Source organism: Mus caroli, unplaced genomic scaffold, assembly GCF_978045245.1.
Source record: "Mus caroli unplaced genomic scaffold, Mus_caroli_1 scaffold_8, whole genome shotgun sequence".
NCBI lineage: Eukaryota > Metazoa > Chordata > Mammalia > Rodentia > Muridae > Mus > Mus caroli.
The window spans coordinates 33,821,460-33,847,232 of NW_028227263.1; the positions used below are offsets into that span (position 1 = coordinate 33,821,460).

General features: G+C 47.7%; 1 protein-coding gene across 4 annotated transcripts in view; it reads left to right on the plus strand.

Moving 5' to 3' along the window:
• The window catches only part of Dkk3 (dickkopf Wnt signaling pathway inhibitor 3), a 43,148-nt gene that overhangs the window by 9,233 nt on the left and 8,142 nt on the right, over window positions 1-25,773 (plus strand). For 3 of the 4 annotated variants that reach the window (XM_029479801.2, XM_029479802.2, XM_021166966.3), the window contains exon 4: window positions 1,019-1,102. The exons of the other annotated variant lie outside the window; for it this stretch is intronic. In XM_029479801.2, the coding sequence (XP_029335661.1) occupies window positions 1,019-1,102 (84 nt within the window). The remainder of the gene's footprint in view (window positions 1-1,018; window positions 1,103-25,773) is intronic. 4 annotated transcript variants of the gene reach the window in all.

Below are 25,773 nucleotides of genomic sequence, written 5' to 3' on the forward strand. Positions count from 1 at the left end.
AGGAGTTCAAGGCCAGCCTTGGCTACCTAGTGACTTCAAGGCCAGCCTGAATGACTTGAGACCTTGGAGGAGGAAAAAGAGAGAGCAAAGGAGATGAGGGAGGTGGAGATTGGCCCTTGCTGCCTGGGAAGCAGAAGCTGACCCCTTTCTGCATACCGGTCACATTTGCTTGTCTCTGGCTGTAGACTCTTGAGGTGGTAAAGCTGGAACTGACTTTAAAGGTAATGTCAAAATGAGAAACCTAAATCAGGGAAGAGAAGTGACTAGATAGTTGCTGGCAGCTGAACCGGGGCTCAGAGAACACTTTAGAACACCCAGACTCACCTTTTGTCCTGGCCTTGGAGGAGGTGGGAGTGGCCCTGCATCCTTGCTGATCCAGGACAGAATTGGGCAGCCCACAAGCAGGCACAGGGGCCCTTTAGAGCTGTCTCGGTGAGATGAACAGTTCTATAGAGTCAGGAGCTGGGTGGAGTGGCCAGAACCTTCACCTTCTTGTCTCTTATGGAGACATTTGTTTGGCTAGACGCATGGACGGGATTTCTATTATTTATTTATTTGAGACAGACCCTCCTGCAGCCCAGTCTGAACCCCAATTTACTTTATAGCTAAGGATGACCTTGAACTCCTGTTGCTTCTGCCTCCACGGCCCAAGTGCTAGGATTACAAGCCTCTGCTATCACACTGGTCAGGCTGGAATTTTGTCCAAAAGAATCTTGACACCGAGAGCCAAGTGATGAGTCCCAAGAGTGATAAAAATAGCTGCTGTCGAGTACTTAGTAGGTGGCAGACGCCAGTCTTGTGAGGTCCACTATCATCTTGTTCCTCTGCACAGTCACCTGATGGTGTGGATTCTGAATATCTCCAGGAACTCTGTCCGCTGGCAGAGCGGTGATGACAACTCAGAAGGGAGAGAGGGGCATCCCCTGACTCCCACTTCAGAAAGTGAAAACAAAGTCTTGAGATTTTTTTCCCCCCGAATTCCTTGTTTCATTTTTACTATACCTGTGTTTGTCTGTAGATAACTAACAACCAGAGTGGACAGATGGTCTTTTCTGAGACAGTCATTACATCTGTAGGGGATGAAGAAGGCAAGAGGAGCCATGTAAGTTACCATCTCTCTCCTTTCATGCCCCAGAGTAACACACCTCTGTGCAGCACAGTCTATGGACCTAGACTGCGGGCTGTGGGGTATGGCAGTAGACTCCCCGCCCCTCTCCAGCCTTGTCACTGCCAATGGGTCTCATTCCTCCATCTCCTACCTGAGAGAAGGCTATGCCTTCAGGTACCTGGACAAACAAGGGCTGTTGAATCCAGCTGTGATTTGTGGCTCAAATTCAAAAGGGGAACAAGTATCAGGTATATATATATATATTCTTTTGGTGACAGACTGTGTGTTCCAGCTGATAAAATGTCTATCCAGAGACAATGGGGTGGTCCATGCCTTAAATAATCCCAGCTCTGACTAGGTGGTTTGTGAGCCAGTACCTAACGGTGAAGAAGGCTGCCTGTTACCCCTGGCATCAGACTCTGGTCCTCATAACTGCTCTTGCAGTTTGCCAAAAGGTGTGCTGGATTTTGTAGGATTATAAAGTCCTACAGTTGGCAGGGATATGACATACACTAAAGTCAGGGAGAACCCAATGGGAGTCACAGATCACGTCTCCAAGCCGGAGGAGAATCCCCTGCAAGTGGATGTGGTCACAGGAGACAATATGCTTCCTTGTGGGGGACAGCCTCTTTGACCAGATGTCTCCCACAGCCCTGGCAAAGGTATCTGGGACTTGTGCCCACTCTTGACCTCACTGCTGAACTGGCAGATTACTAGGAAGGAGGTGGTGTTTTGGTTGGCAGTCAGAACTTTCTTTTTGTTTCTTTTTCTGCTTGTTTTGGCCTAGTACTTAAATGTGGGGGGAGTCATTAACCACAGGCTGGGGGGCTGGTTGGGCTGTGTGACAGTGGCTACCACCTTTCAAGGCAGAATGGAGGGAGATGGAATGACTTCTGCTGTGGACTGGAAGGGGCAGAGCCAAAGCCTTACCTTTTTTGCTCTGTGCGTGGGGGCACCGCAGCTTCCTAGCTATCAGCTCATACACTGTACCTTTTCCTTGTTCTAAAAGGACAGAAGACTAAGACAGGACTAACAAGGGCTGGAAGGGAGGGGGGCTGGGTTCCCTTTCTTTTTCTTTTTTTTTCAAATTAACTTTTATTTGAAATTACGCTTCCCCACAAGTATTTTAGGATCCTATACAATAACCTATGTAACCAATGTCCCAATACCAAAATTTCTAACAGCAAGTTATACAATTGTTCTAGGTAATAGATAAAGGTTGTCCTTCAGTGGTTAAGGGAATACTTAAGTTTCCGTAAATTTAACATAAAAAAAATCACACTTTAAGTTTATAAGGTTTAACATGTAAATTCAAATACAACATGTCTTATAGGAATTACAAGCTTTTAATTTCTAAAAGGTGACTTTTAATTTTTAGGTTCAAAGTTATATTCTTCAAAAGAAATGTCCCACATTTCTCCTAGAGCTTCAGACTTTCTGCACTCAACTATTTAACTGTCTCAGGCCACGTCAGACAAACCTGACACGACTGTCCTACAGGTTCCCTTTCTTTTTAACACATGCATATGTGTGGGCGTGTGGAAGCCAGAGGACAGCTTTGAGTGTTGTGCTCAGGAACACTGTCCACCTCCTGTGAGGCCGACTCCCATTGGCCTAGAGCTCACCAATGAGGCTAGACTGGCTGCCCAGCAAGGCTCCCATTTCCGTGTGGTTTGCTGGTTTGGGGATTATATGCATGGAACGTCATAGCAAGCATTTAGAACCTAGGACCTCATTCTTGCAGGGCAACTGTTGGTTGCCTGAGCCATGGCCACAGGATAAGCTTTTAAAAGGAGAGAGAGAGAGAGAGAGAGAGAGAGAGAGAGAGAGAGAGAGAGAGAGAGAGAGAGAGAGAGAGAGAGAGAGAAGAGAGCCTCAAATCAGCCAGCCATGGCACACCATGAGCAGCCTTCCTTTTTTTTTTTTTTTTCTGAGACAGTATCAATCACTGCATAGCCTTGGCTGGCCTGATTTTAACTGTGCTAGGGTTAAGGGCATATGTCACACCTGGCCTTGTTTAAGTTTTGTGTGGGGGTGTTTTGCCTGCATGTAGTATCTATGCACAATGCACATGCCTGGTGCCATTGGAGGCCAGAGGTCAGATATCCTGGGACTAATGGAACTGAAGCCAGGTCTTATAGAAAAGCAGCCAGTGCTCTAAATTCTGAGCTATTTCTCCATCCCTGATATAAGTTTCTTAACAAGGCCTGTTCTGTTTCTTCCAGTTAACATGTCCCTCTTTTTTGTGCTTCCAACACTTTTCAATTTTCCATTATAACAGTGGTCTTTTTTCTTTTGGGGGTGTGTTAGTAGTTGCTGGTGTCATGGTCTAAACCCAGGGCTTACCCATGCTAAGCAAGTCCTCTACCACTGAGCTAAAACCTAACCTTTATTGAAATTGAAAATGGTTATTTTGGGGGGTGGGGTTGTCTGGGTTTTTTTTTTTTTGTCTGATTTTTTTTTCTTTTTGTTTTTGGGGGGTTTTTGAGTTGAGACAGAGTTTCTCTGTGTAGCCCTGGCTGCCCTGGAACTCACTTTGTAGACCAGGCTGGCCTTGAACTCAGAAATTCATGAGCAGCCTTCCTATAGGGAAAACACTGGAGAACTCCTGAGTGAAGGCAGGCTGCTAGGAGCCAGAGCCTAGGTTTGAAGCCATCCAAGTAGAAAGGGTGGGGCAACAGATTCACAGGGCTGTCAATCAGAAAGAATGCCTTAGTCCTCACTGAGAGTTTCCCTTGACTCCAGGGGTGCCCCAGAGATGATGCTCAGATTATAGAGGCCCATGTGCACATTACACAGGGCACAACCACATTACACAAAGCCTAATTGAAATACAGCCTTGCACACTCCTCACCCTCTACAGCCCTAATGAGGGCCCAGGGCCCTATAGCAGGTTTCAGTACTGCTGATGGGATTGTGATTCTAAGAGCTGTGGGTGGATAAACACACAGGACTTCAAAGACGCTAAGAACATCCCTAGGCCAGAGGACAGCTGCCTGCACATTTATGCTGGGTGCTGCGACTTCTGTCAGATTTCTTGAGTGTGCCTGGCTTCCTGGGTCTGTGTGTGGCCTGACTTGGGTCATTAATTGAAAAGCCTACATGGCCCTTGTTCATTGGGTAACATAAACATGGCACTTTGTGTGGTGCATAATCTGAACCCGTTTGTGTGGTAGCCTCCACGAGGCAGGACACTAGAGGGGAGCCACATAGCCAAGCCAGGGGGGTGGAGGCTCATCCCAATTTTTCCTTGGTTTTTGCTTAGGCCTTGGGAAGTGGGAGAGCTGAGTTTCTCTATGAGAACAAATGTCACTTTGATTGGCCAGAAGGGAGACCTGAGGTTGGGTGGTTCTTTCCCAGAGCCTGACTCTTCTTCCTGCCCCCTACTAGACTTACAGGGCTTTAGAACAGAGTGGAGCTCTGTTACAAGCTCCCTTTAAAGGATGGCATTTGGCCCTGTATCTACCTCAATAAGGGCCCAGCTAGTGTCACAGTGTCATGTCAAGTGTCAAGAAAATGGCATCTAGTTTCCAATGCCCACAGCACTCTTCATTTAATTACCTGCCCATCCTTGGCTCATCATGGTAAACATTAAACCGGGTGCTGTGGCATGATTACATCCATCCATCTATATATCTATATGTCTATATATCTCTATCTATCTATCTATCTATCTATCTATCTATCTATCTATCTATCTATCGTGTGTGTGTGTGTGTAGGTAGGTAGGTCAGAGAACAACTTGTGCAAATCAGCTCTATGGAGGTTGAACTCAGGTCCTTCGGCGTTGGTGGCAAGCATCATTACCTACTGGGCTCTTCTGTGAGTCCTTGTTTGTTTGCTTGTTTGTTTGTTTAAGGCCATTCTGCAGCCCTGACCGACTTTGAACTTTGACATGACCCTCCTTCCTCTGTTTTCCAAACACTTGGATTATACCTGACTCTCAAGTGGTTTCTTTTCATTTAATTTAGTTTTGTATGTGTGCGAGTGCTTTGCCTGCATGTATGTAAACACATATATACATGTGTGTTGCCCACTGGAAGAGAATGTCTAATCCCTTGGCACTGATGTTACGTGAGTTCCCATGTAGATGCCTGGGCCTCTGCAACAGCAGCATGTGTTCTTAACGGCTGAGCCACCTCTCCAACCCTGGAGGGCTATCTTTAAAGAGTGTAAAGTTTCTTTTTCTGAGGAGGAAGCTGTAGAGGCCAGATCACCTCTGAAGGATCACAGCAGTGGTGCACTGCCATACTGTCCCATATTATAGTTCTGCATCTTACTGGTTTTTACAGGGGGTTCTAACAACACTTCACACTACAGAAACTGTCCCATCCCGCAGAGCAAAAGTCACAACCCACTCAAACCTTCATACGCCATAAACAGCACTAAATGTTTTGGGTTTTAAATTCCCAGATGAATTCAATTAAAAGTGATCACCAGGCACAATTCGCTTTCCTTCTCTTTAAATATGGTGTTCATATAAATATGTATGGTAACCTGAGGAGGTTCATAGAAAGTTCCAGACAGTAACACTATATGCCTGTCTAGAACTTTCACAGTCTATGTAAGGCACTGGTCTGTTTTTACACTCAGCCGTGAGAGGGTGAACGTCCCGAGGCGTGTAATTTCACCTGAGCGCCTCAGCTGATGCAGATAGGGCCTGACATCTTTGTAAGGGGCTTTTGTGTTGAGCATTTAGCCAGGCCCCTTCTTGGGCCAGTGGGCAGGCCTACCTTCAAGCTTCTGTTGGACAGGGGATTAGAGGGAAGTGGCAGTTGGAAGCTGAGGAGGACAAGCCACTATGCATTATCAGGAAGCTCTTCTTCGTAGAGGAGTCTGGCCTACTTAGCCAAGCCACCATTTTGCAGGGCTCTGTCCTCTGATTAAAACACATCCTGCAGCTACATGATCCAGCATGCCTGCATTGGCTGTCCTTCCTAGATGATATAAGAATGAGTCTCTGTTTTTCCACCCAAACACACCTAGCTTGAAGCTATGGGTTCATTCACATTTAATAAACTCCAAGGCCTCAGGTGAATGGATTTCATCACCAAAGCCATACAGGCAGTGGAAACATGAATGCCTCAGTGATTTCTTTGTTCAAGAAAGTATCTGGTGTTGACGTCATCCTTCTGTCTGGAGGTGATGGATGAAGGCAGTGTGCCTGCCCTTGCTGTGACTGCAGAACGATGGCTTCCCTGGTACCAAGTCACCTTGCCTGTTGCTCCTGGGGAAGATGGAATGTTACACCCTGACAGAGCTTTGGACAAATGTCTCATTTTTTTCCCATGAGAACATGAACATAGCATCCCTGGGATACAGAGAGATGAATGGGAGTAGAAAATGTGCCCAGTGACCCAAATCCAGCTCAGGCATCTCCTGCCCCCAGCCTGGGCACACATCACAGAGGAAAGGCTTGCATGGGCGTGCCTTTATTCCCTCCATACCCTGATCTCTGCTGCTGCCTGCCTGTTAAGTTACTGGATGTGCTAGAGATGTCAAGATGCTGGGGATTAGGGTGTGTGTGTGTGTGTGTGTGTGTGGGTATGTATGTACTTGTTCCTTCTGTATGGACAAGTATGTGTAGAGCCCAGAAGTCAGCTTTGGGTGTTGTTCTTCAGTTATTGTTCACTGTGTCATTTGAGACAGGGTCTCTCACTGTCCTGGAACTCACCATGTAGGCTAGGCTGGCTGTCCAGTGAACCTAGGGCCCCACCTCTTTCTACCTTCCCGGTGTTGGGATTACAAGGTGTAGACCACTATGCCTGGCCTTTTAAAATAATTTTTTAAGACAGATTCTGGAGCTTGAGCTCAAGTCCTCACGCTTGACTGACTGAGCGTGCTGTGCATGTACCCCTGGGGACGGTACAAGCCTCCTGAGAAGTCTGAGGCAGTTTCTAGAGACTCAGCCCCTTGGGAAGTCCTGCTGGGTCAGGCCAGCTCGGAGGACTGAAGTGTAGCCCTTTCCTTCCGTCGGCCATGGTGCAAGATGGAGAGTAAACACAAGATTGTCAGGAGGCAGACATCCAGCACTCCCTCATCCCCACAGCCTCGCCTTCTGGGAATCCATGCAGAAGATTGGCCAAGACTCTGCACACTCATTAAGGAAAGACAATTAAAGCTGGGCTGTAATTGACAACTGCCCTGGTTCCCAGCAACCTGCTGGGGGAAAAGAACAGGACTAAACAGCAAGCAGACGCTGTCTGGGAGAGCCCCACTGCCTCTGTCTGGGAGGAAGCTGTGGGACAGTTACTTCAGTCTGGGTGCTTTGCTGAAGGTCCTGGCCTCAAGCTGATCTTTCTGTTGCGGCTCTGTGCATGCATCACGTGGCAGCAGACAAGGAGAGGAGCTGATGGTCAGAGTCTAAGTCCTGGTAGCAGGTGTATGCCTGCTTCTGTAGAAGAAAACAGACCTGGTAGGAAGTCTCTTGGGCTGCTGTGACCCTCCATGGTTAGTCCCTAAACCACAAAGAATGTGATGTTCTTATATCAGGCCAAGTAGAAGACCCTTAATACCATGGGAGAAAATTACGTGGAAAATTGATGACCTCTGCTGCCCTGAGGCATGGATAATTAGTCCCAAATACAGATGGTATGGAGGGACATATTCATGGGGTTGGTATGCCCTCACCCAAAGTGTCCTCCAAAAAGGAATCTGCCATCTGTGAATGATTTCATGTCTTGAATCGAAGCACTGTGGTCTTAGTAAATGAGTTTCAGGCCAGGAATGTAGCTCAGTTGGTCGAGTACTAGCCAAGTATGGACGAAGGCCTAAGTTCCATCTCCACCACAGGAATAACAGGGCATGGTGTTGCACACCTAAAACCCAAGCACTGAGGATGGAGGCAGGAGGCTCAGGGTGGAACCAAGGCCATTCTTGACTACACAGCGAGTTCAAGGCCAGTTTGAGCTACATGGGACTGTTCCTTTTGTTTGTTTGCTTTATTTTTGTTTTTTTAACTTTTTATCAATTCTTTGTGTATCTCAATCCCACTCATCTTCCCATTCCTTCATATCTGCCCTCTGCTTTTACAACCTCCCCCACAAAAGAAAATTAAGCAAGCAAACAAACAAATCTCACTGTGGAAACTGTCACACAGTATACCCTTTTGTTCACAGATCTTTACTTGCAAATGCTCACTGCAAATGAGTCCTGGCTTCTGCTACACTACCAATACTAGATGCTCACTGGGACTCCTCTCTAATACTCTGTTGTTGCCCTGTGTCATGGATCTTGCAGCCTTCACATGTTCCAGCAGTTCATTAATGGGGTAGATGTTGGGGTGGGCCAACTTGAAGCCCTGGATCTGGGCCTGGGTGGTAGCTGAGTTGTTCAGCCAGCTTGATCTCCTGCATCCACACCACCAGGGCAAGCTCTGCACCCAATGCTGCAGCTATCGAGGGGTAGGGCCAGCTCTCCCGCTCTCAAGACTCTGTCTTTAACAAACAAGTAAGTAAATAAGTTTTATTTAAGTTTAATATAAATTGGAATGAAAAGATAAGAGGGTGTTTTCAACAAAATTGGTAAGAAAATCAATTTCAGAGAGGTACTTATATAAATTGTATAAGATATATTGTATAACATAAAAATATCTCATTTTTAAGGAAAAAAGTATGTATTAAGAAGCTTGATAAAATATACAGTAGAAACCTCTGGAGGAATTTCAGTTTGTATTGACCTTATAGATTACCGTTTTGAAAATATTTTTAATGGGATAGAGAGATGGCCCAGTGTAGGGGTGCTTGCTGCCCTTGCAGAAGACCCTAGTTGAGGTCCTAGGTCCCATATCAGAGGGTTCACAACTGTCTGTGACTCCAGCTTCAGGGGATCCAACTCCTTCTTCTGGCTTTCTTGGGTACCTGCATACATGTGGCATACACATAAAATAAAAATAATCTTTAAAGTCAGCCTCAAAGACCTAGTAGATTATGCATAATTCCTGTATAGACAAGTATTTTTGCTGTGTGAACCTGGAGGTCAGCCTCTTAGGCAAAGGCTGAACGTACCTAGTGTCAGAAGAGGACCTGCAGAATTTCCCACCTGAGTATTGTACTCAAAATGACAGCAATTTCTCAGGCTTGTTTCTGGGCAGCCTTGGCTATACGGAGTGTCTCAGTTTGTGGTCCTCAGGGAGGATCGAGCAGAAGGAAGAGCTTGTCTGTGGTGTGCGCAAGCTCAAAGGGGTGGTCACTGAGCTGAAGTTGAAGCAAACAGAGTCTTCTGAAGTTCAGCTCACTCTGCCAGCTCTCTCAATGTCAGAGAAAGGTCAGATTTGCATTGCAGGCCGTCCCACGGAGAGACGGGGGTGGGGGGTGGGGGGGGGCAGATAAGGAGCTGGGAAGTCCCAGCAAGGCCCAGCCCTTTGATCAGTCTGTGTGAACTCATGGGCTGAGTCACATAGGGGAGGAGGTGATGGCAGCTTAGAGACTGTGGCCTCCACCTCTGAAATCAGCAAGCCCTCCTTCCCTCTACCCTGCGTCCCTATTCCTCCCCTTCCCATGGGTGTTTAGATGCTCCTAGCAGAAGTTCTTTAGCAAGCTAATTAAGAGCTGGTCACACACCTATTAGCTGTGTGACTTTGATTAGTGTTTTAATGATTTTGTGTCTTAATTTCCCCTTAGGTTAAAGTGAGTCTCTCACATTTCCTTCCAGCTAGGAATGGTTATTTCAGCATTCAGCAGGTAGAGGCAAGAGGATCATGAGTTTAGGGTTATCCTTGGCTACACAGTAAGTTTAAGACTAGCCTAAGCTACATGAGACCCTGTTATTATATTTTGACTATCTCCAATCCATGTGCTAGTCACTTATCTCATTCACTACTCATTCACTAGCATTTCCTTCTGCTGGCCTATTGTATTACAGGCAGATAAGTGTAAAAGAGTCTAACATCAAAGGGAACCCAGGTCCAACCAACCAGCCAACCAACCAATCAACCAACCAACCAGCCAACCAATCAACCAACCAACCAGCTAACCAATCAATCAAATAAGTAATTACAATATGAGTGCATAATTTATTTCTTTTTAAGGATTTAATGTGTGTGTGTGTGTGTGTGTGTGTGTATTTGTGTTTATATGCATGTGTGTGAAGTACTTGAGGAGGCCTGAAAAGGGTGTCAGTTCCCCTGGAGCTGTTATAGGCAGTTATGAACTGCCTGGTATGGGTTCAGGGGATGGAACTCAGATCTTCTGGAAGAGCAGTATATGGTCTTCACCACTGAGACACCTCTCCAGCCCAATTTCTTTCACTGTGACACAGGGTCTTGCTATGGCTGCCATAGCCAAGTCTGGTCCTAGACTCCTGCCTCAGCCTTTCAAGTATATGGGTGGATACTACATAGTTTCTGAGGCAGAGACTGAACTAAGTAGAGCAGCCTGAGAGGAATTTGTTGGGTGGGTTGGTAGGGATCCTGCTTGCTCTGTAAGCCAAGACACTAGCTTCCCCGTTGTTCTAGACTTTAGGGAATTGAAGATGTGGGAGGGAGGCAAGGTCTGCTCTCTATCAGAAGGTGATGTGCTCCAGCACCAAAGCTTTTATTCTTTATGTTTCCAGGTCCTCAGGCGTAAGGTGCAACAGGTAGCATTTCCCCATTGTGTGCATGCAGCTTAGGGAGCCAGACGGTAGGCTCACATGGCTTCTGGGCAGCTGCCATCAAAGCCTTCGTTTAGCCGGGGGTGGTGGCACACGCCTTTAATCCCAGCACTCGGGAGGCAGAGGCAGGCGAATTTCTGAGTTCGAGGCCAGCCTGGTCTACAAAGTGAGTTCCAGGACAGCCAGGGCTATACAGAGAAACCCTGTCTCGAGAAACAAAAAAACCAACCAACCAAACAAACAAACAAAAAACAAAACAAAGCCTTCATCTCCCACCCCAGGGTCTTTTATAAGACAGGAGGGCTTCCTTCTCATTTTGAAAGCAGGGAGACTCAAGCCCTTTGCATTCTTGATGGGCTTCCTGGAAGAGGTGGTGATTGGGCTGTATTTGAAGGGTGTCTGAGAATCAGTTGCATGGGGGAAGGGCATTCCTCGCTAAAGCATTGTTTGTTCAAAGCCAAGAAGACAGGAGCCTTAAGAACTGCAGAACACTTACTTCGAATGCCAGGCCATGGTAGGAACAGCAGCTGACACTGGGAAGGGGTGGGGATTGGGTCAGGAGACTTGGAGAACCCAGCCAAGGAGTCAGGAGACATGCTGAATTAGGCATGTTCTGTGTCCACAAGGCTTTATCACTTTCTGTATTCCGTTTATGAGCTATCACATGATCACATGATTTCCCCAAGCAGGGAGCCAGGAGGACTCGGCTTGGGTGGCAGAGAATGCAGCTTTGCTCAAGCTCAAAACCCAAGTCCCCGTCAGGCTGCAGAGTCTGTGTCCTGCAAGAGCCTGGCTTTGGGCCTAGAAGTCTGGAACATTTTACTTGAATGTGGAGCATGGGACAGATAACTCACACTGATTGTACCAAAAATCTGGTTAGGCCAATGCCATTAGCTGCAAAGATCACAATGAGTTCTGTGACCTCTGCACGTGTAGGAGCCAAACAGTGTCTGGTGCAGGCGTGTGACTGCCTTTCCGCCCGGGAACTTGGAGCTTCTTCCAGGCACTGACCCAGTGGCCTTTGCATCCTGTTTGTCAGATCTGTGGAGCCTTGCCCTTCTTTGCCCTTGGCGTGGTTCTGAAAACCACAAAGCTGTAGGCCCATCTTGTTTTGTTTTTAAAATAATGTCACAAATGTAATAGTAGCAGGGTCTGCTGTTCTCCCCATGGCTGGCCCCTCATTCGGTCACCGTGACTCAGATGTGATCAGATTAAGGAGCCCCTCCCCAAACCCGGCCACTTGCGAGCCAGGGTAAATACAAGCTGTGGAGAAATGACTAAGAATTCCATAATACCTAGTGATTATGATGACAGCGAAGAGTCTACACAGTGGAAGCTAACATCAACTACTGTGTGCCAGATACCTTGTGAGAGATTTCTAGTACCCCCTCCCACCATCTGCATGGTAGCCATCCAGGGAAGATATCTATTGACCCCATTTTACAGATGGAATAATGGAAGCACAGAGAAACAATCCAAGCTAGTAGGTGTCAGGACCAATACTAACAGGAGGGATAGAGCATTGAAGTCTTTACTGACTCCAACAAACACATCTTTCTTCAGTGAAGTTTTTGTGTATTTGCTTGCTTCCTTCTATTTTTTAATGGCCTGATCTCATGCAGCCCAAGCTAGCTTCAAACTTTCTATATAGCTGAGGATAACGTTTAGTTTTTGGCCCTCCGGAGGTAGTGGTGGGGACAAGTGGATCTCAGGGTCTCACTGGCCAGCCAGTCTACCTAAAACGGTACGGTGAGCTGCCGGTTCAGAGAGACACGATCTCAAACAATAATGTGAAGAATAATGAAGAAAGAGATTGGATGTCAATGTTTGTTCCTCCCCCACCGTAAAAAAAAAAAAAAAAAAAAAAAAAAAAAAAAAGACCCGGCTTTCCATTCTTGTGGGTGTGTACTCAGGAGTGGGATTCCCAGCACATGGGATCTTTTTTTAAAAAAATATGTATATGGGTGTTTTGCCTACATGTAGGTGCCAGTCTTCTGCCTGGTGCCTAAAGTGGCTAGATGAGGGCACTGGATCCCCTGGAACTGGAGTTTTAGAAGGTTGTAGGCTGTTATGTGAATGCCAGGACTCTTACCTGGGTCCTCTGGAAGAGCAGCCAGTGTTCTAACCACTAAGCAGTCTCTTCAGCCTCTCACAGGACCTTTTGGTTTGGGGTTTGTTGAAAGGCCTGCAATATAGCCTCCCACAGTGACTTTTGGTTTCAGAACCTGTGTTTGCCACAAGTATATATTCCCCCTCTCAAATCTCATCATTGTAGGCACTGGGAGATACACACACTGAGGCAGGAGGATTTCAAGTTTGAAGCCAATTGTGGGTATGTAGCAAACCCTGTCTCAAAAAGAAACAACATAAAAGCCAAACCCCAAATAACTCTTGGTCTCTCGTGTCCTCGGATGAGACAGTACTTTCCCTGTTCTGACTCCAGAAGTCGCCTCTGCAGTGTGGCAGCCCCTGCCTTGGGGCTTATATACGTATAAGAGCAGAAGAAGTCTTATATACATACTTCTTCCAGCCAGCACTACTGGCCCCACATTCTCAGCCCGGACTGGGGTCTCTAGTTAGTGTGTGCAAAGCTACCCACGGTTATCTTTGAGTCCCAGAGGCTTCTTGGGAGATAGGTTCAAACGGAACCAATGGAAGGCCAGGTCATGTCTGCTCTTCCTTCAGAGTGGGGTGCAGGGTCAGTGGAAGGGAATGGCTGGGATGGGGTGAGCAGGGCAGAGGCCATGTTAAAACCCTTGAGGAATGACAGGGGGCCACAGTTGGACAAGCAGAGCTGGTGTCCCACATGAGGCAGAATGCTGCTTCTCTGGTCACCTCCCCCGCAAGGGCCGGGAAATGATGGATGGAGATAAAGCCACAGACCTCACCACTCTCTCTAGACCTGCTGTCACTTCTGCATCACAGAGTAGGAATAAGACACTGGGGTGCATTTCAGAATAGCACAGTACAGTAGAATTTGGAACATGGACGACTGTGGTCAGAAGCTCTGCCGTGTGGCCATTGTCGATGCTCAGTGGGGAAGGGCACGCACTGACAGCCTGAGAAGGGATTGAAGCAATGAGCACAGCCACACACCTGTGATTCCAGTGCTGGGTACCGGCAGCTGGGGATCAGGAGTTGGAGGACAGGCTGGGCTACATAGCACACCCCCCCACCCCCAGTAAGAGGTAGAATAAGTGTAAATATTTTCTTCTGACTTAATATTTTGGCTTCTCGGGGTAGGAAAGCAGTCGATTACAGAGGATGCATGTGATAAATCAGGAATGGTGTTTACTTTGCTCTAAGGTTACTTCTAAGAAAGTGACTCTGAGTTTCTAAGAGGTAACAGTGACCAAGGTGCCAGACCAAACAGATGAAAAACTGTATGTGTGCAGACAGGTCCTGGGCCAAAGAAAACGGAGCATTTCTCAGGGTCTGGTAGCTTTAAGTTGGAGAATTCACAGGGCCTGTTGGGTTCACTTCAAGTTCTTTAAGGAACGAAGGGCTGTGAGTGTGGTTCAGTTGGCAAACTGCTCACCACGCATGCCCAGAGCCCTGGGTTCGATTCCCAGCACTGTAAGGACCAGGTGAGGTGATGTATGCTTGTGGTCCTAACACTCAGGAGATGGGGGAAAAGGACAGGGGATTCAAGGCCATCCTTGGCTACATGGTGAATTTGAAGCCAGCCTGTGCTATTTGTGACCCTGCCCCAAAACAAGACAAGCAAAAGAAGATGTAATGGAAGTGAATAGGGCAGAACTCTGTCATACCACACCCTGGGGCAGATACTACTAATATATTGAAGAATGATTTTCTTATGAGCACAGATATTTCAATAATTGAGCTAAGATAACACTACAAACAGCTGCTGACAGGAGAGTGGAAAAATTGTATTTGTGACTCACTTCTCATCCCACTTGGGGTGCAAACGCCCCATTTATTGATGAGATACAGAGATGGGGGTTGTACACTTTCTTCAGGATACAACATGATCAGACTTGGAACTTCATTTCTGGTTAGTTCAGGCTGTGATAAGCCTGGGGTTTCCTGTTACAGAGGGCAGGTCTGGGAGTGTCATGCCACCAAGGATTGGGGACAAGTAGGGAGGTGCCTGATACTGAGGGAGACACTGAAGACTGAGGCAGATACTTCCTAGGAGTTCTGGCTAGGGAGAACAAAAGTTCATAAAGTACAGAGAAAATAATTTTCTGAAAGGTTTTGAGTCCCAGGAAGTCAGGGCCTCCATTTGTTATGTGTCACCCCTGGGTCTGTGCTTGAAATGGAGTGGGCCCCAGTAATTGAATGGACATGGTTAGTAGATGAATCTACTAATGTAAATGTAAACAGAATAAATGGAAGAATTCTTGAAAATAAGAGCCACAACAATGTATACGAAGTGATGTGTGTGCCTGTGTGTATATGTGTGTGCCTGTGTGTGTATGTGTGTGTCTCTGTGTGTGTCTGTGTATATGTGTGTGTCTCTGTGTATGTGTGTATGAGTGTGTGTGTGTATGTGTGTTGGTGAGGGGGGTGCATGTACCTCCATGTGTGTGTGTGTTGGTAGGGAGTACATGTTCCTTGTGTGTGTGTGTGTGTGTACATGGAGACCAGAGATTGGCATCAGGTGTCTTTTCGTCTCCCACTGAACCTGGAATTTGCTGTTCAGCTCCACTGGCTGGCCAGAGAGCCCCAGGCTCCACCAGTCACTGTCCCCCAGCTCTGGGTTTAGAGGTGTGCACAACCACTCCTGGCTTTCACATGGATGCTGGGAAGTCATGTTCCCCGTGCGTGTGCAGCAAGCACTTTACCCGTCAAGCATCTTTCCGGTTTTGTGGATGAGTTTCATTAGGAAACTGCCCATGCTGAGTGATTGCTTGTCTGGCCTGCATTCATTCCTCTACGATCTTAGCATCCACTGTTTGCTGAGTGGTGTCCCTGAGGGTTGTACATGTTCTTTTTTCAATCCCCGTAATACTATGACATAGATATTGTTTTGAGGAGTAGGACACTGGAGTTTGGGGGAGACAAATATCAAAAGCGACAATAGAGGAATGAATGATAGAACTAGGATAAATAACTGTAAATTGTGGCCATCTCAGCTTTTAAAATGTATTTCTGATAGACAAAGTGATGGGCACTTGCAGCTGTAATTTTGGGTAATTTTAAGAGTTTCTCAAACCTCAGATTTCTCACCTGATTGCAATGTGTGCCATTTAGACCGAGCTTCACTGATTGACACCAACTCCCTCTGCTGGAAATTGGAGACACATTTGCAAAGGACAAGCAGAGACAACACGCACAGTGACTGTCCACTCCTCAGGGACTGCCAAGCCTTGGAGATCACAGGAGAAGACAATTGTGGTCTCTCGTATCTCTGTTGTTCTTTGTGTGTGTGTATATATGTTCCTGGGTGTGCACATGTGTGTAGGCATGTGTAGAGGCCAGGTGTCAACCCTGGGTCCTTGCCAGTCACTTTCTATTTATTTTCATTGTTTGTGACACAGGTTTTTCACTGAACTGGATGCTCATGGACTGGCCGGTGAGCCCTAGGAATCTTTCTGTCTGTGCCGTGTCAGCACGAGGATCCATCCATATTCCTGTTCAGGCCCATGTGCTTGTAAAGTAATTCACTGACTGAGCCATCTTTTGTCTCTCTTTTCCTCTTTGCTGACATTCTCAGCCACTGAGGCAGGGCCCTTTCTGAGAGTGGCATGCAGTGTCAGAGGACGCTGCTGCTGGCCACAATGCAATGATGGGCTGTGGAAAGCACTGCTCTAGATCAGCCTGAGTCCCCCACAGTTTCATCAGTTAGGACCGCGGAGGAAGAGTCAGGTCCAGGAAGCCGAGAGAATATTGCTTAGAATGAAGGAACATCCAAGATCAAAGATAAAGGCAAACTAGTGTCCAACACCAGGGGTCCTTGGGGCTAAGATGAGTAGTGACCCTGTCCTCCCCGAACCTGGGAGCAGAAGGATGTAGATTCTGGTCTCAAGAAGCCTTTGTGTCTTTCCTTGTTTCCAGGGTCCCTGTCTTCAGAGACCTCCTCCCCTAGGGAGGACATGCATCTTGTAGCAGAAGGGCCAAGTCCAGTGCCAGTCAGGTCACTGCTACCTGTGTAGACTAGTTTCTCTGCCCCCTACAACTTTCTGGGATTTAGAAGGCAAGAGAAAATCAAGAGAACTCATTTTCTCAGGTACCTACTATGTGCTGAGAACTCATTTTCCCAGGTACCTACTATGTGCTGAGAACTCATTTTCTCAGGTACCTACTATGTGCTGAGAACTCATTTTCTCAGGTACCTACTATGTGCTGAGAACTCATTTTCCCAGGTACCTACTATGTGCTGAGAACTCATTTTCTCAGGTACCTACTATGTGCTGAGAACTCATTTTCCCAGGTACCTACTATGTGCTGAGAACTCATTTTCTCAGGTACCTACTATGTGCTGAGAACTCATTTTCCCAGGTATGTACTATATGCCGAGCTGTTTTTCCTCACTCCTGCCAACTGCCTAACTGGTAAAATAAATCAGACATGTGGGGTTGGGCAGGCCCCTGGGTGTGCCCTGGGACACTTGCCCAAGGCTTTCTCCTTGGAGGCAAAGCGTCCATGTTTCCTACCAGTCCCTAAGGGTGAGGCAAAGGCTCAACCACTTCTGAGGAAAACGAAGTCAAGCACGTTTCTTTCCACCGCAGAAGCAAAAGAAAACCTTTGCCAGGCTCATTAACATGCATGGCTTAAGTTGAAAAGTCTAGAAATTCCAGGAGCCCCCTTTGTGCCATGCTGTGGAAGAATTCTGTGTGTAGAAGCAGGAAAAGGAAGAATATTCATGGAGAGGAGAGCTGGAAGGGCTTTGAAGCCCGAGAAAGGCCCTGGGGTAAGGCTTCCTTCTGTACAGAGCTGAGCAACTTTGGTTTTGTTCTGGGTAGCTTTGGATTTTATTCACTTTTTCCTACTTTTCAAGGGAGCTGAGGAAATTCTTTGTGATGTATTTTTAAACACTGGTTTCTTTTTATTTGCATGTGAAGCATGACTCTCTCTCTCTCTCTCTCTCTCTCTCTCTCTCTCTCTCTCTCTGTGTGTGTGTGTGTGCAGAAGACAATTTACAGAAGTTTGTTCTCTCTGTCCATCATGTGGGTCTTGGGATTGAACTCAGGCCAGCAGGCTTGGCAGCAAGCACCTTTAACCAATAAGGCCATCTCGCCCTGTGGTATATTTTTAAAGGAGGGTGATCTATTGATAACTTAGAAGTAGAGGTTCTTAATTGTGGGTACCCACCATCATCACCCTCCCAATCTACTCAGAAAAAGACCATGTCTCTGTCTCTGCCCACTTTTTATTTATCTTCCATCCATTTGTTTCTGAGGCAGGGTTTCTCACTGAAGCTTACCAACCCTGTCTGACTGGCTGGCCACAGGGATGCTCCTGCCTCGGCCTCTCCAGCACTGGTGTTCCAGGTGTTCCTCAGCACACCTAGATTCAAGTCTGAGTGCCAGAGATCAAACTTAGATTCTCATGTTCTCACACGGCAAGTGCTCTACCCACTGAGCCATCTCCCCAGCTGCTCTAACGTTTAAATTATTTCCTGCAATCTTGAGATTCTTGAGTGGAGACTGCCAGCTACATCCTATCAGGTACCAATGCCATCACAAATACTTGTGTATCTGTTTCGGTTTTTGAGATACGATTCCCTTTTTCACAGGGTGGCCTTGAACTGGGTATGCATCCAAGGATCATCTTTCAAACTCCCAATTCCCTGACCTGCCTCTCTCCAGGGTTTGTTGCCTTCCCCTCCCCTCCCAAGACAGGGTTTCTCTGTGTAGCCCTGGCTGTTCTGAAACTCATGCTGTAGACCAGGCTGGCCCTGGAATTCCAAGATCTACCTAACTCTGTTTCCCAAGTGCTAGAATTTATTTTTATCTCATGTTCATTGGTGTTTTTCCTGCATGTATGTGTGATATGCAGTGGTGTCAGATCCTCTGGACTTATAACCATTTGGATGCTGGGATTTGAACTCAGAACCTCTGGAAGAGCAGCCAATGCTTTTAACCCCTCTCTCCAGCCCCTTTTGCCACTTTCAAACAACACTTGTGCTCAGCCCTACTTCAAAAGAAAGAGCTACCACTGGACTTTACCATTAAGGATGCAGATAAGCCACCAAACACTAACTCCGTTATCTCTCCTTAGGTGGGGTCATTCTTGCTTGTAATCCCATCTGCCCCCTTACCAGTCTAGATGTAGTGTTCTGAGAGGGGTCCCCAGGCTTCAGCCAACTGCCAAAAAGTCTACATTGCAAAAAAGGTCAAAACTTCTGTTTTTATGGTTTGGTTTGGTTTGTTTTTGACATAGGGTCTTGTTATATAGCCCAGAATAACCTCAAATGTGTGGCATCCTCCTTTCTTGGCCAACCCCAAGCAGCTGCTAGCTGTTTTGAGTTTCACTCTGATTAGGCCTGGAACTCTTCTTAGTGATCCTCCTGCCTCAGCTCTCCAAGCCCTGGGATTACAGATGTGTCACCACACCCTGTTCTTTGTGCTAGTCTTTAAGGGTAACTACAGATCAGGCAGGGGAAGGATTCCAGATGTGTGGGCTAAAATCTGGGTGCCGCAGAGGTCAAAAAATCAGATAGGGCAGCATGCTGGGAACGGTTCCCAGAAGCAATGTCAAGGACAGTTTGGATTCCAGGCTATGCTTGGTAGGGAAGGTAGGTGATGTTCTTAGAATAGAGGGCTCGCAGGGGCTCTGCCTTGAGGAACTTTGTGAGTTTGGTCCCTTGAGCCGGGCAAACCCAGAGCTTAGCCATCCCTAACTCTCTTGCTAACTAAACTCAGACCTTATGTGCCAGGTCGTTAATTTGTAGAGTTAAGGAGAGCCTCTTTTGGGTGACAGGAATGTGAGGGTCCTGTCCTGTTGTCCCCTATCTGATGTTAGTCATGAGGATGCAAGGTTGTCCCTCAGCAGGTTGCTGGGTGAATGAGGAGCAAAGTCACAGGAGGTCACCCTTTGTGGGTTTCGGAGCTTGGCATCATTAGGGTCACCATCTCCTCAGCTCTAGGACTGCAGCCCCACCTCAGGGTCACTGGGGAGGTGCTGGTTTTTTCCACTTGAGTCCTTCTTGTCACATCGATGTCCTACAGAGCATTTTAGATACAGGCTGTTCCCGAGGCCTGGAAGGCGGCTGTCTCCTCCAATTATGTGTTGACTGAATCAGTCCAACACTCAGCCTTCTCCAGGGCCCTCAGCCCTCCTCTTTCAGAGTGATTACTATCAGCGACATGCATAATTAGGTTTGTGTTTTTTTTAAAGAATGATTCAGGCCACCAGAGGGAATTGTGGGGAAGGGGTTGGCTAGTGGCTGGAGGTCAGCATCTTTGCTGGGGACAAGATAAGGCTCGAGGGAAGGGGAGCACTCTCTGAGGACAGTGAACCTCACTGATGAGCTGAGGCTGTAGGTAGGGAGAGTCCAGTTAGAAGAGTCTTGGACCTGGGTTCTGTCACCACCAGCACCATATAAACTCGGCCTGGTGACATTGTGTGTGTGTGTCATGAGACATCTACCAGAAGACCACTGGGACATGGGTTCAAGACCATAGAAAGTCTTTACCAGCTGTTTAGCTACTACTACACTGGGTGTTTGGAACCCAAGCACAGCTCTGAGCATTTCTCAGGGTGAGCTTTGAAACACAAAAACTACATCCTGGGTGGACGCAAGCTCAGTTAGCCAGAAGCAGAACGACAGAAGCCAAAAGGCAAGGTCAGTACTTTTAGGAACTCATCCAGAACTGTGGGCTTTGATGGATTGGGTCTTTGTTCTTATTTTTGGTGCTGCTGCCTACATGCTGGGTTCCAGGGCCTGAATGGTGCTTCCGTCATGCTGTCAGTTGTGTTAAGGTCTGGGGGCCTTAACATAGATATAGTCCTGAAACCCTGTACTCAGTGGGTAGAGGCAGGAGGATCAAAAGTTCAAGTTCATTCTTGGCTAACTAATGAGTTCTTGGCCAAGACACCTGAGACCCAGCCTCAGAACAATCCATCTGCTACATGTGTGGAAACCCCCTTTTATGTCTGAATCCAAGAACCCCAATCAGAGCCCCCCAAAACCCCATCCCTGGGAGAAACTGGCCCCCAAAGAGCCCCTTTGGGAGGGTTGGGTGAGCAGAAGCCTGGCCTTCTCTGTCTGTCTCTAGTACCAAACACCTCTCTAGGGACCCAGGTCTGGATTTAGTTACTGGGAATCTGGCAAGAACTTGGCCGTCTGCCATTTCTGGCCCTAACCTGATCACATGGCTCTGAGCTTTGCTGTACCTTGCAGTCTGGCATTTGTAGCACTGAATCTCAGATTTAGGGGGCAGGGGGCAGCAGCATGGGAGAGGGTGAGAAGGCTTGACCCAGCTCACCTCCTCTGACCTAAGGGAGGGGAGGATGGATGGAGGAGCATGGCAGGTGGGTGGAGACATGAGAGCCTGGGGAGAGGAGGGGTTCTCTTTGGCATCATTTGCTCCTTGGTTGGGGTATCAGTTCTAAAGGAGGAAGTATATTTTGGCTCATGGTTTCAATCTGTGGTGAGCTGGTCTTGGGGACTGTGGAGAAGCAGACATCATGAAAGGAACACATACATGATAGCACAGCACATGGCTGCTCAAACCATGGCCAGAGAAAGACAGGAAGGGAAGAGAAGAGGGAGGGAGGGAGGAAAGGAGGATGGGAAGGAGAGGGGGAGGGAGAGAGGGAAGAAGGGAGGGAGGAAGATTGAGGACCAGGAAGAAGTTTTAGCTAAAGCAAATCTTGGCCCAGTTCTCCAGAGAAAGTACTCAGGGACTCAGGCTCAAAGAATGTACTGGGAAGCCTTGGGGGAGTGTGGTGTGAGACTTCATGACCAGGCAGTGGGATCAGGTCCTGATGTGGGTTGCTAGCTGCTCTGTAAGGTACATCTCTGCTCCTAAGGATCTGGGGCTGATGGAAAGGCAGCTGTGAGAGGAGTTCTGTGGGTTAGGGGCAGTGTGTACTCCTTACCTGACGGTGTTAAGCCAAATCCAGGGTGGTGGGGGTTCGTCTCGCTGGGGTGAGGATACACTGTCACCCTCCTCTTCCCTGGGCTGTGGAATGTGGGAGGGAGGGGGAATTGGCAGGTGCAGGCTATCCACCCAGACTTTTGCTGATGCTAGCTAGCACTTACAGATGGATAATAAGGGCCGGCTGGCATCGGCCCCTGGCTCCTGCCTGGATTTTCCACCAAGCTGTCTCTATAAGAGGGGCCAGGCCAGAGCCCTGGGTGAGGTTGCCCCAAAGCTCTGAGCTGGTAGGACAACTTGCAGCTCCATCTCAGGGAAAGGCTGCAGACCCCACTGTGTTGGAGACAGATGTGCAGTTTTCATTACTGGCTCCTACAACTGGCTTCATTCTGAGGTCAAAAAAGGAGTCTCAGCAGTGGGGAGAGACTCACCTAGAGGCCTCTGCACCTCTGCATACCCACACAGCACACAGAGACACACACACACACATGTACACGCACACACATGTGTACACACATGCACACATGCACACACTTGTGTACGTACACACACACGTGCACACACACCTTAGAATCCGCTGATGTGAAAATCAACTGAAGAATGGAGGCCACCCACTATTCTGGGTATCTTGAATCAAGGTCAGCCTAAAGAGCTGACCAGCAGGGAGGGTTCCCCTTCCTCAAGAGCTCTGGAACATTCACTGCCTCACACTGTCACCTCCTGCCCCCCTGCCTGCCCTTAGCGTCTGTGTTTGCTCTAGACTCTAAAGCCCTAGCTTAGGGTCAAGTACAACCCTGCCACTCACTGGTGACCCTGGCAAGAGACTGATGATCTCACTGCCTCAGTTTCCATGTAAGGAAAGCAGGCTTCTCTGCCTAGTATAGGAGAGAAGGTGGTCTGAGGGTGGTGAGTGGGAGGTGATTGACAGGTGGTGTAGAGTGGTGGGAGGGGTGTGGGTAGAAGAGGGGGAGAGGGGTGACAGGTGGGGCCTAGCCTGCAGCACTGAACAGTTGGTTTATACTTTCTGTCCTCTGTTACCTGCTTGTTGTCTTTGGTGAACTGATCAGTCTTCTGCATTTCTCTGTCCTTGTCCTCTCTGTTGTCCTTGTCTGCTAACAGAGGGCTCTGGGAAGTTGAGTTGTGGCAAGGCAGAGACCTGCTGTAAGCCCTAGGTTGGTAGTCATTCAGTAGGAAAAATACTCACTAGAATTGGCCCCACTAGCTCAAACTGAGGTGAATCAGGTTGCTGGAGTCTACCTAAGACGTCAATGGTGCTTCCGCCCTGAGGTGTGGGCTCTGAGGGCAGAGGCGGGAGGCCATGGTCTGTTAGTATACACAAAAAGGATTTATCCAGTAATCACAAGAATGTTAGCTTAGTTAGACACAGAGGTGGGCCATGGGTAGATGATAAAGGAGGCTAAAGACAGTCTGAGATAATATAGTGTTAGACACACGACATTCTAACACTCCACATCTGGAAGTTCTAATTAGTCAACTTTGTAGCCTCTTTAACACAGGTGAGGCCTTTAACTAGGGAGTCCAGTTCACAGTTGTATTGGAATTAATTGAGCCTGCCAGGACCCTATCTCCAGAGTAGGAGAATTCTGAAGTATTCGGTGGCTAGGATGTCAACATAGGAATTTTGGGCAGGGAGAGCAAATCTGAGATGATGCATTAACATTTTATTTATTGGTTATTGTTGTCGGGGCAGAGTGTCACAAGCGTGGATGTCAGAGGACAACTTTACAGAGCAGTTCTCACCTCTACCTTCTCATAGATCCTGAGAATAGAACTTGAGGTCATCAGACTTGTATGGCAAGCACTTTTATGGGCTGAACCAGCTTGACAACCCAAATGGGGTATTTTGAGACTAGTAAGAATGGCAGACAGAGTGCCCCTTCCCAAGGGGCTGAGGGACTTGGGTTTAAATCTTTGCTTTCCTTCCCACCATGATCCGAGGCTCACTTTTCTTCTCTGTAAAATGAAGCCCAAACTGTTGGGAGCCTGCTGCTGGCCCCACAGGGGTGCCTTGGAAGCTTGGACCCATTGCCATCCTCCCACCCCACCCCCACCCCAGGCTTTTGACCATGGTTTCTCAGAATCTCTTTGCTGACAAACTGTGAGCTTAACAGAGTAACAGAGATGCCAAGTGATGCCTGTGTCTTCCTCCACTCTTTCAGGATTGCATCAAGGTACCGGGCAGTTTCCGGGAGGTTCTTGCCAGGTCCACAGTTTCCAATTCCACTTTCAGGCCTCCCGCCTGGGTTTCTAAATATGGCTCCAGGTAACAAAGAAGGCCTCCGTGGAATGGCTGTAACCCATGACCAACGTCTGTGCTATCAGGCTAAGGGAGGAACAGGACAGACAGACAGATAGGACATGGCTACAGCTGCATAGAAGCCTGGAAGCCCTGTGCTGCCTTTGCCAGCTCAGGCATCCAGATTCTTGGCTTTGGTTTTGTGTCTCAACCCTGGTAAAGGCAGCATCATCAGGTTGGCTGTGGCCCGTGGGCTGCTACTGAAGGGAGGGGCCAGGCTGAGATGTACAGAGATGAGATGCCTGTGGCCAGCTCGTGACCCTGAGCAGATCCTTCAAGCGGTTAAAACTGAAGTAGGGATGTTGGTCCCCCAAAAGGAAAGCAAACAAACAACAACCAACCAAATATGAGTGCACACGGCCCCAGGAACTATATGTGGAGTGGCACTATTAGGAAGTGTGGAATTGTTGGAGTAGGTGGGGCCTTGTTAAAGGAAGTGTGTCACTGTGGGGGTGGGCAATGAGACCCTCCTCCTAGCCACATGGGAGTCAGTCCTCTGTTGTTTGTCTTTGGAACAAGATGTAGAACTCGTAGTTCCTCCTGCACCATGCCTACCTGAGTGCGGTCATGCTCCTGCCTTGATGATAATGGACTGAACCTCTGACCCTGTAAATCAGCCCCAGTTAAATGTTGTCCTTAAAAGAGCTGCCTTGGTCGTGATGTCTGCTCACAGCAGTAAAACCCTAACTAAGACACTATAAATTCCTTGTTCTAATGTGGTAATAGTTTCATGAAGGTCATTTTTTTTTCTTTTAGTAGCAGGAAAATGAAACCAGTCATAAACCAAGGCAATGTATTTAGGAATACACTGGAAGGTACAACAGATAGGGGAGTTGCTTCAAATTGCTATAGGCCTCGGCTGATATCTGATGACAATGTGGGTTAATAGAGGCTAAGGGTCAGTTTGTACATGACAAGAAGATTTAGCTAACAGTCAACAGAAATGGGTCAAATATAGAAGTGGGAACCAACAGATAGCTATGGGGTGAAAAACAGCCCAGGACAATCTGGCTCTGTACCTGCAACATTCTGACTCCCCACAATCACTTAGAGTCTGGTCAGAGAATTTTATCCTGTACAACTTTCTTCACGGGTATGTGGCTTTTGTTTGTTTGTTTGTTTGTTTGTTTTGTTTTTGTTTTTGTTTTTTTCGGAGACCTTCTGCTCACAGAAACCTTAACTATGTTGAGGGGATTGGAGGAAGCCCGTGTTGATCTGTGGGCACTCACCTTGCTGTGGTAGAGCCCTGTGCAATGATGAGATAGGCAGCTCTGCAGACTTCTGTGGGGCAGGGGTTTAGGTTAGCATCTCATGTCTTTGCTTGATTGAGCCTGAGCTCCTGACTCCGACCTTGGTCTTCAGTTCTGGCTCCGTTTTGAGCAGCAGTCTGCCTTCAGTTCTAGAATCTAAGATAGGAAGCCAGTGAGGCCTCAGCCCTCGGAAATCAAAGCGCCTAGGCTTCATGGCCGTAGAGAGGAAGCAGCAGAGCCTTCCAGCATCCTGACCTCTGACCTCAGGTCTCAGTCACTCTGGTGGCCTGGGCATAGTTGGGTTTCTTGGATACTGTAGGGTGAGCTTGGATGTAGATACAGTCCCTGAGCACAGGAAAGAGATGATGGAACTCAGAGAGTTCCTTCCTAGCCTTCCTGCACTTCCTAGCCATGTCAGCCCTTGCTTCTCAGCCATGTCAGCCCTTGCTTCTCAGCCATGTCAGCCCTTGCTTCTCAGCCATGTCAGCCCTTGCT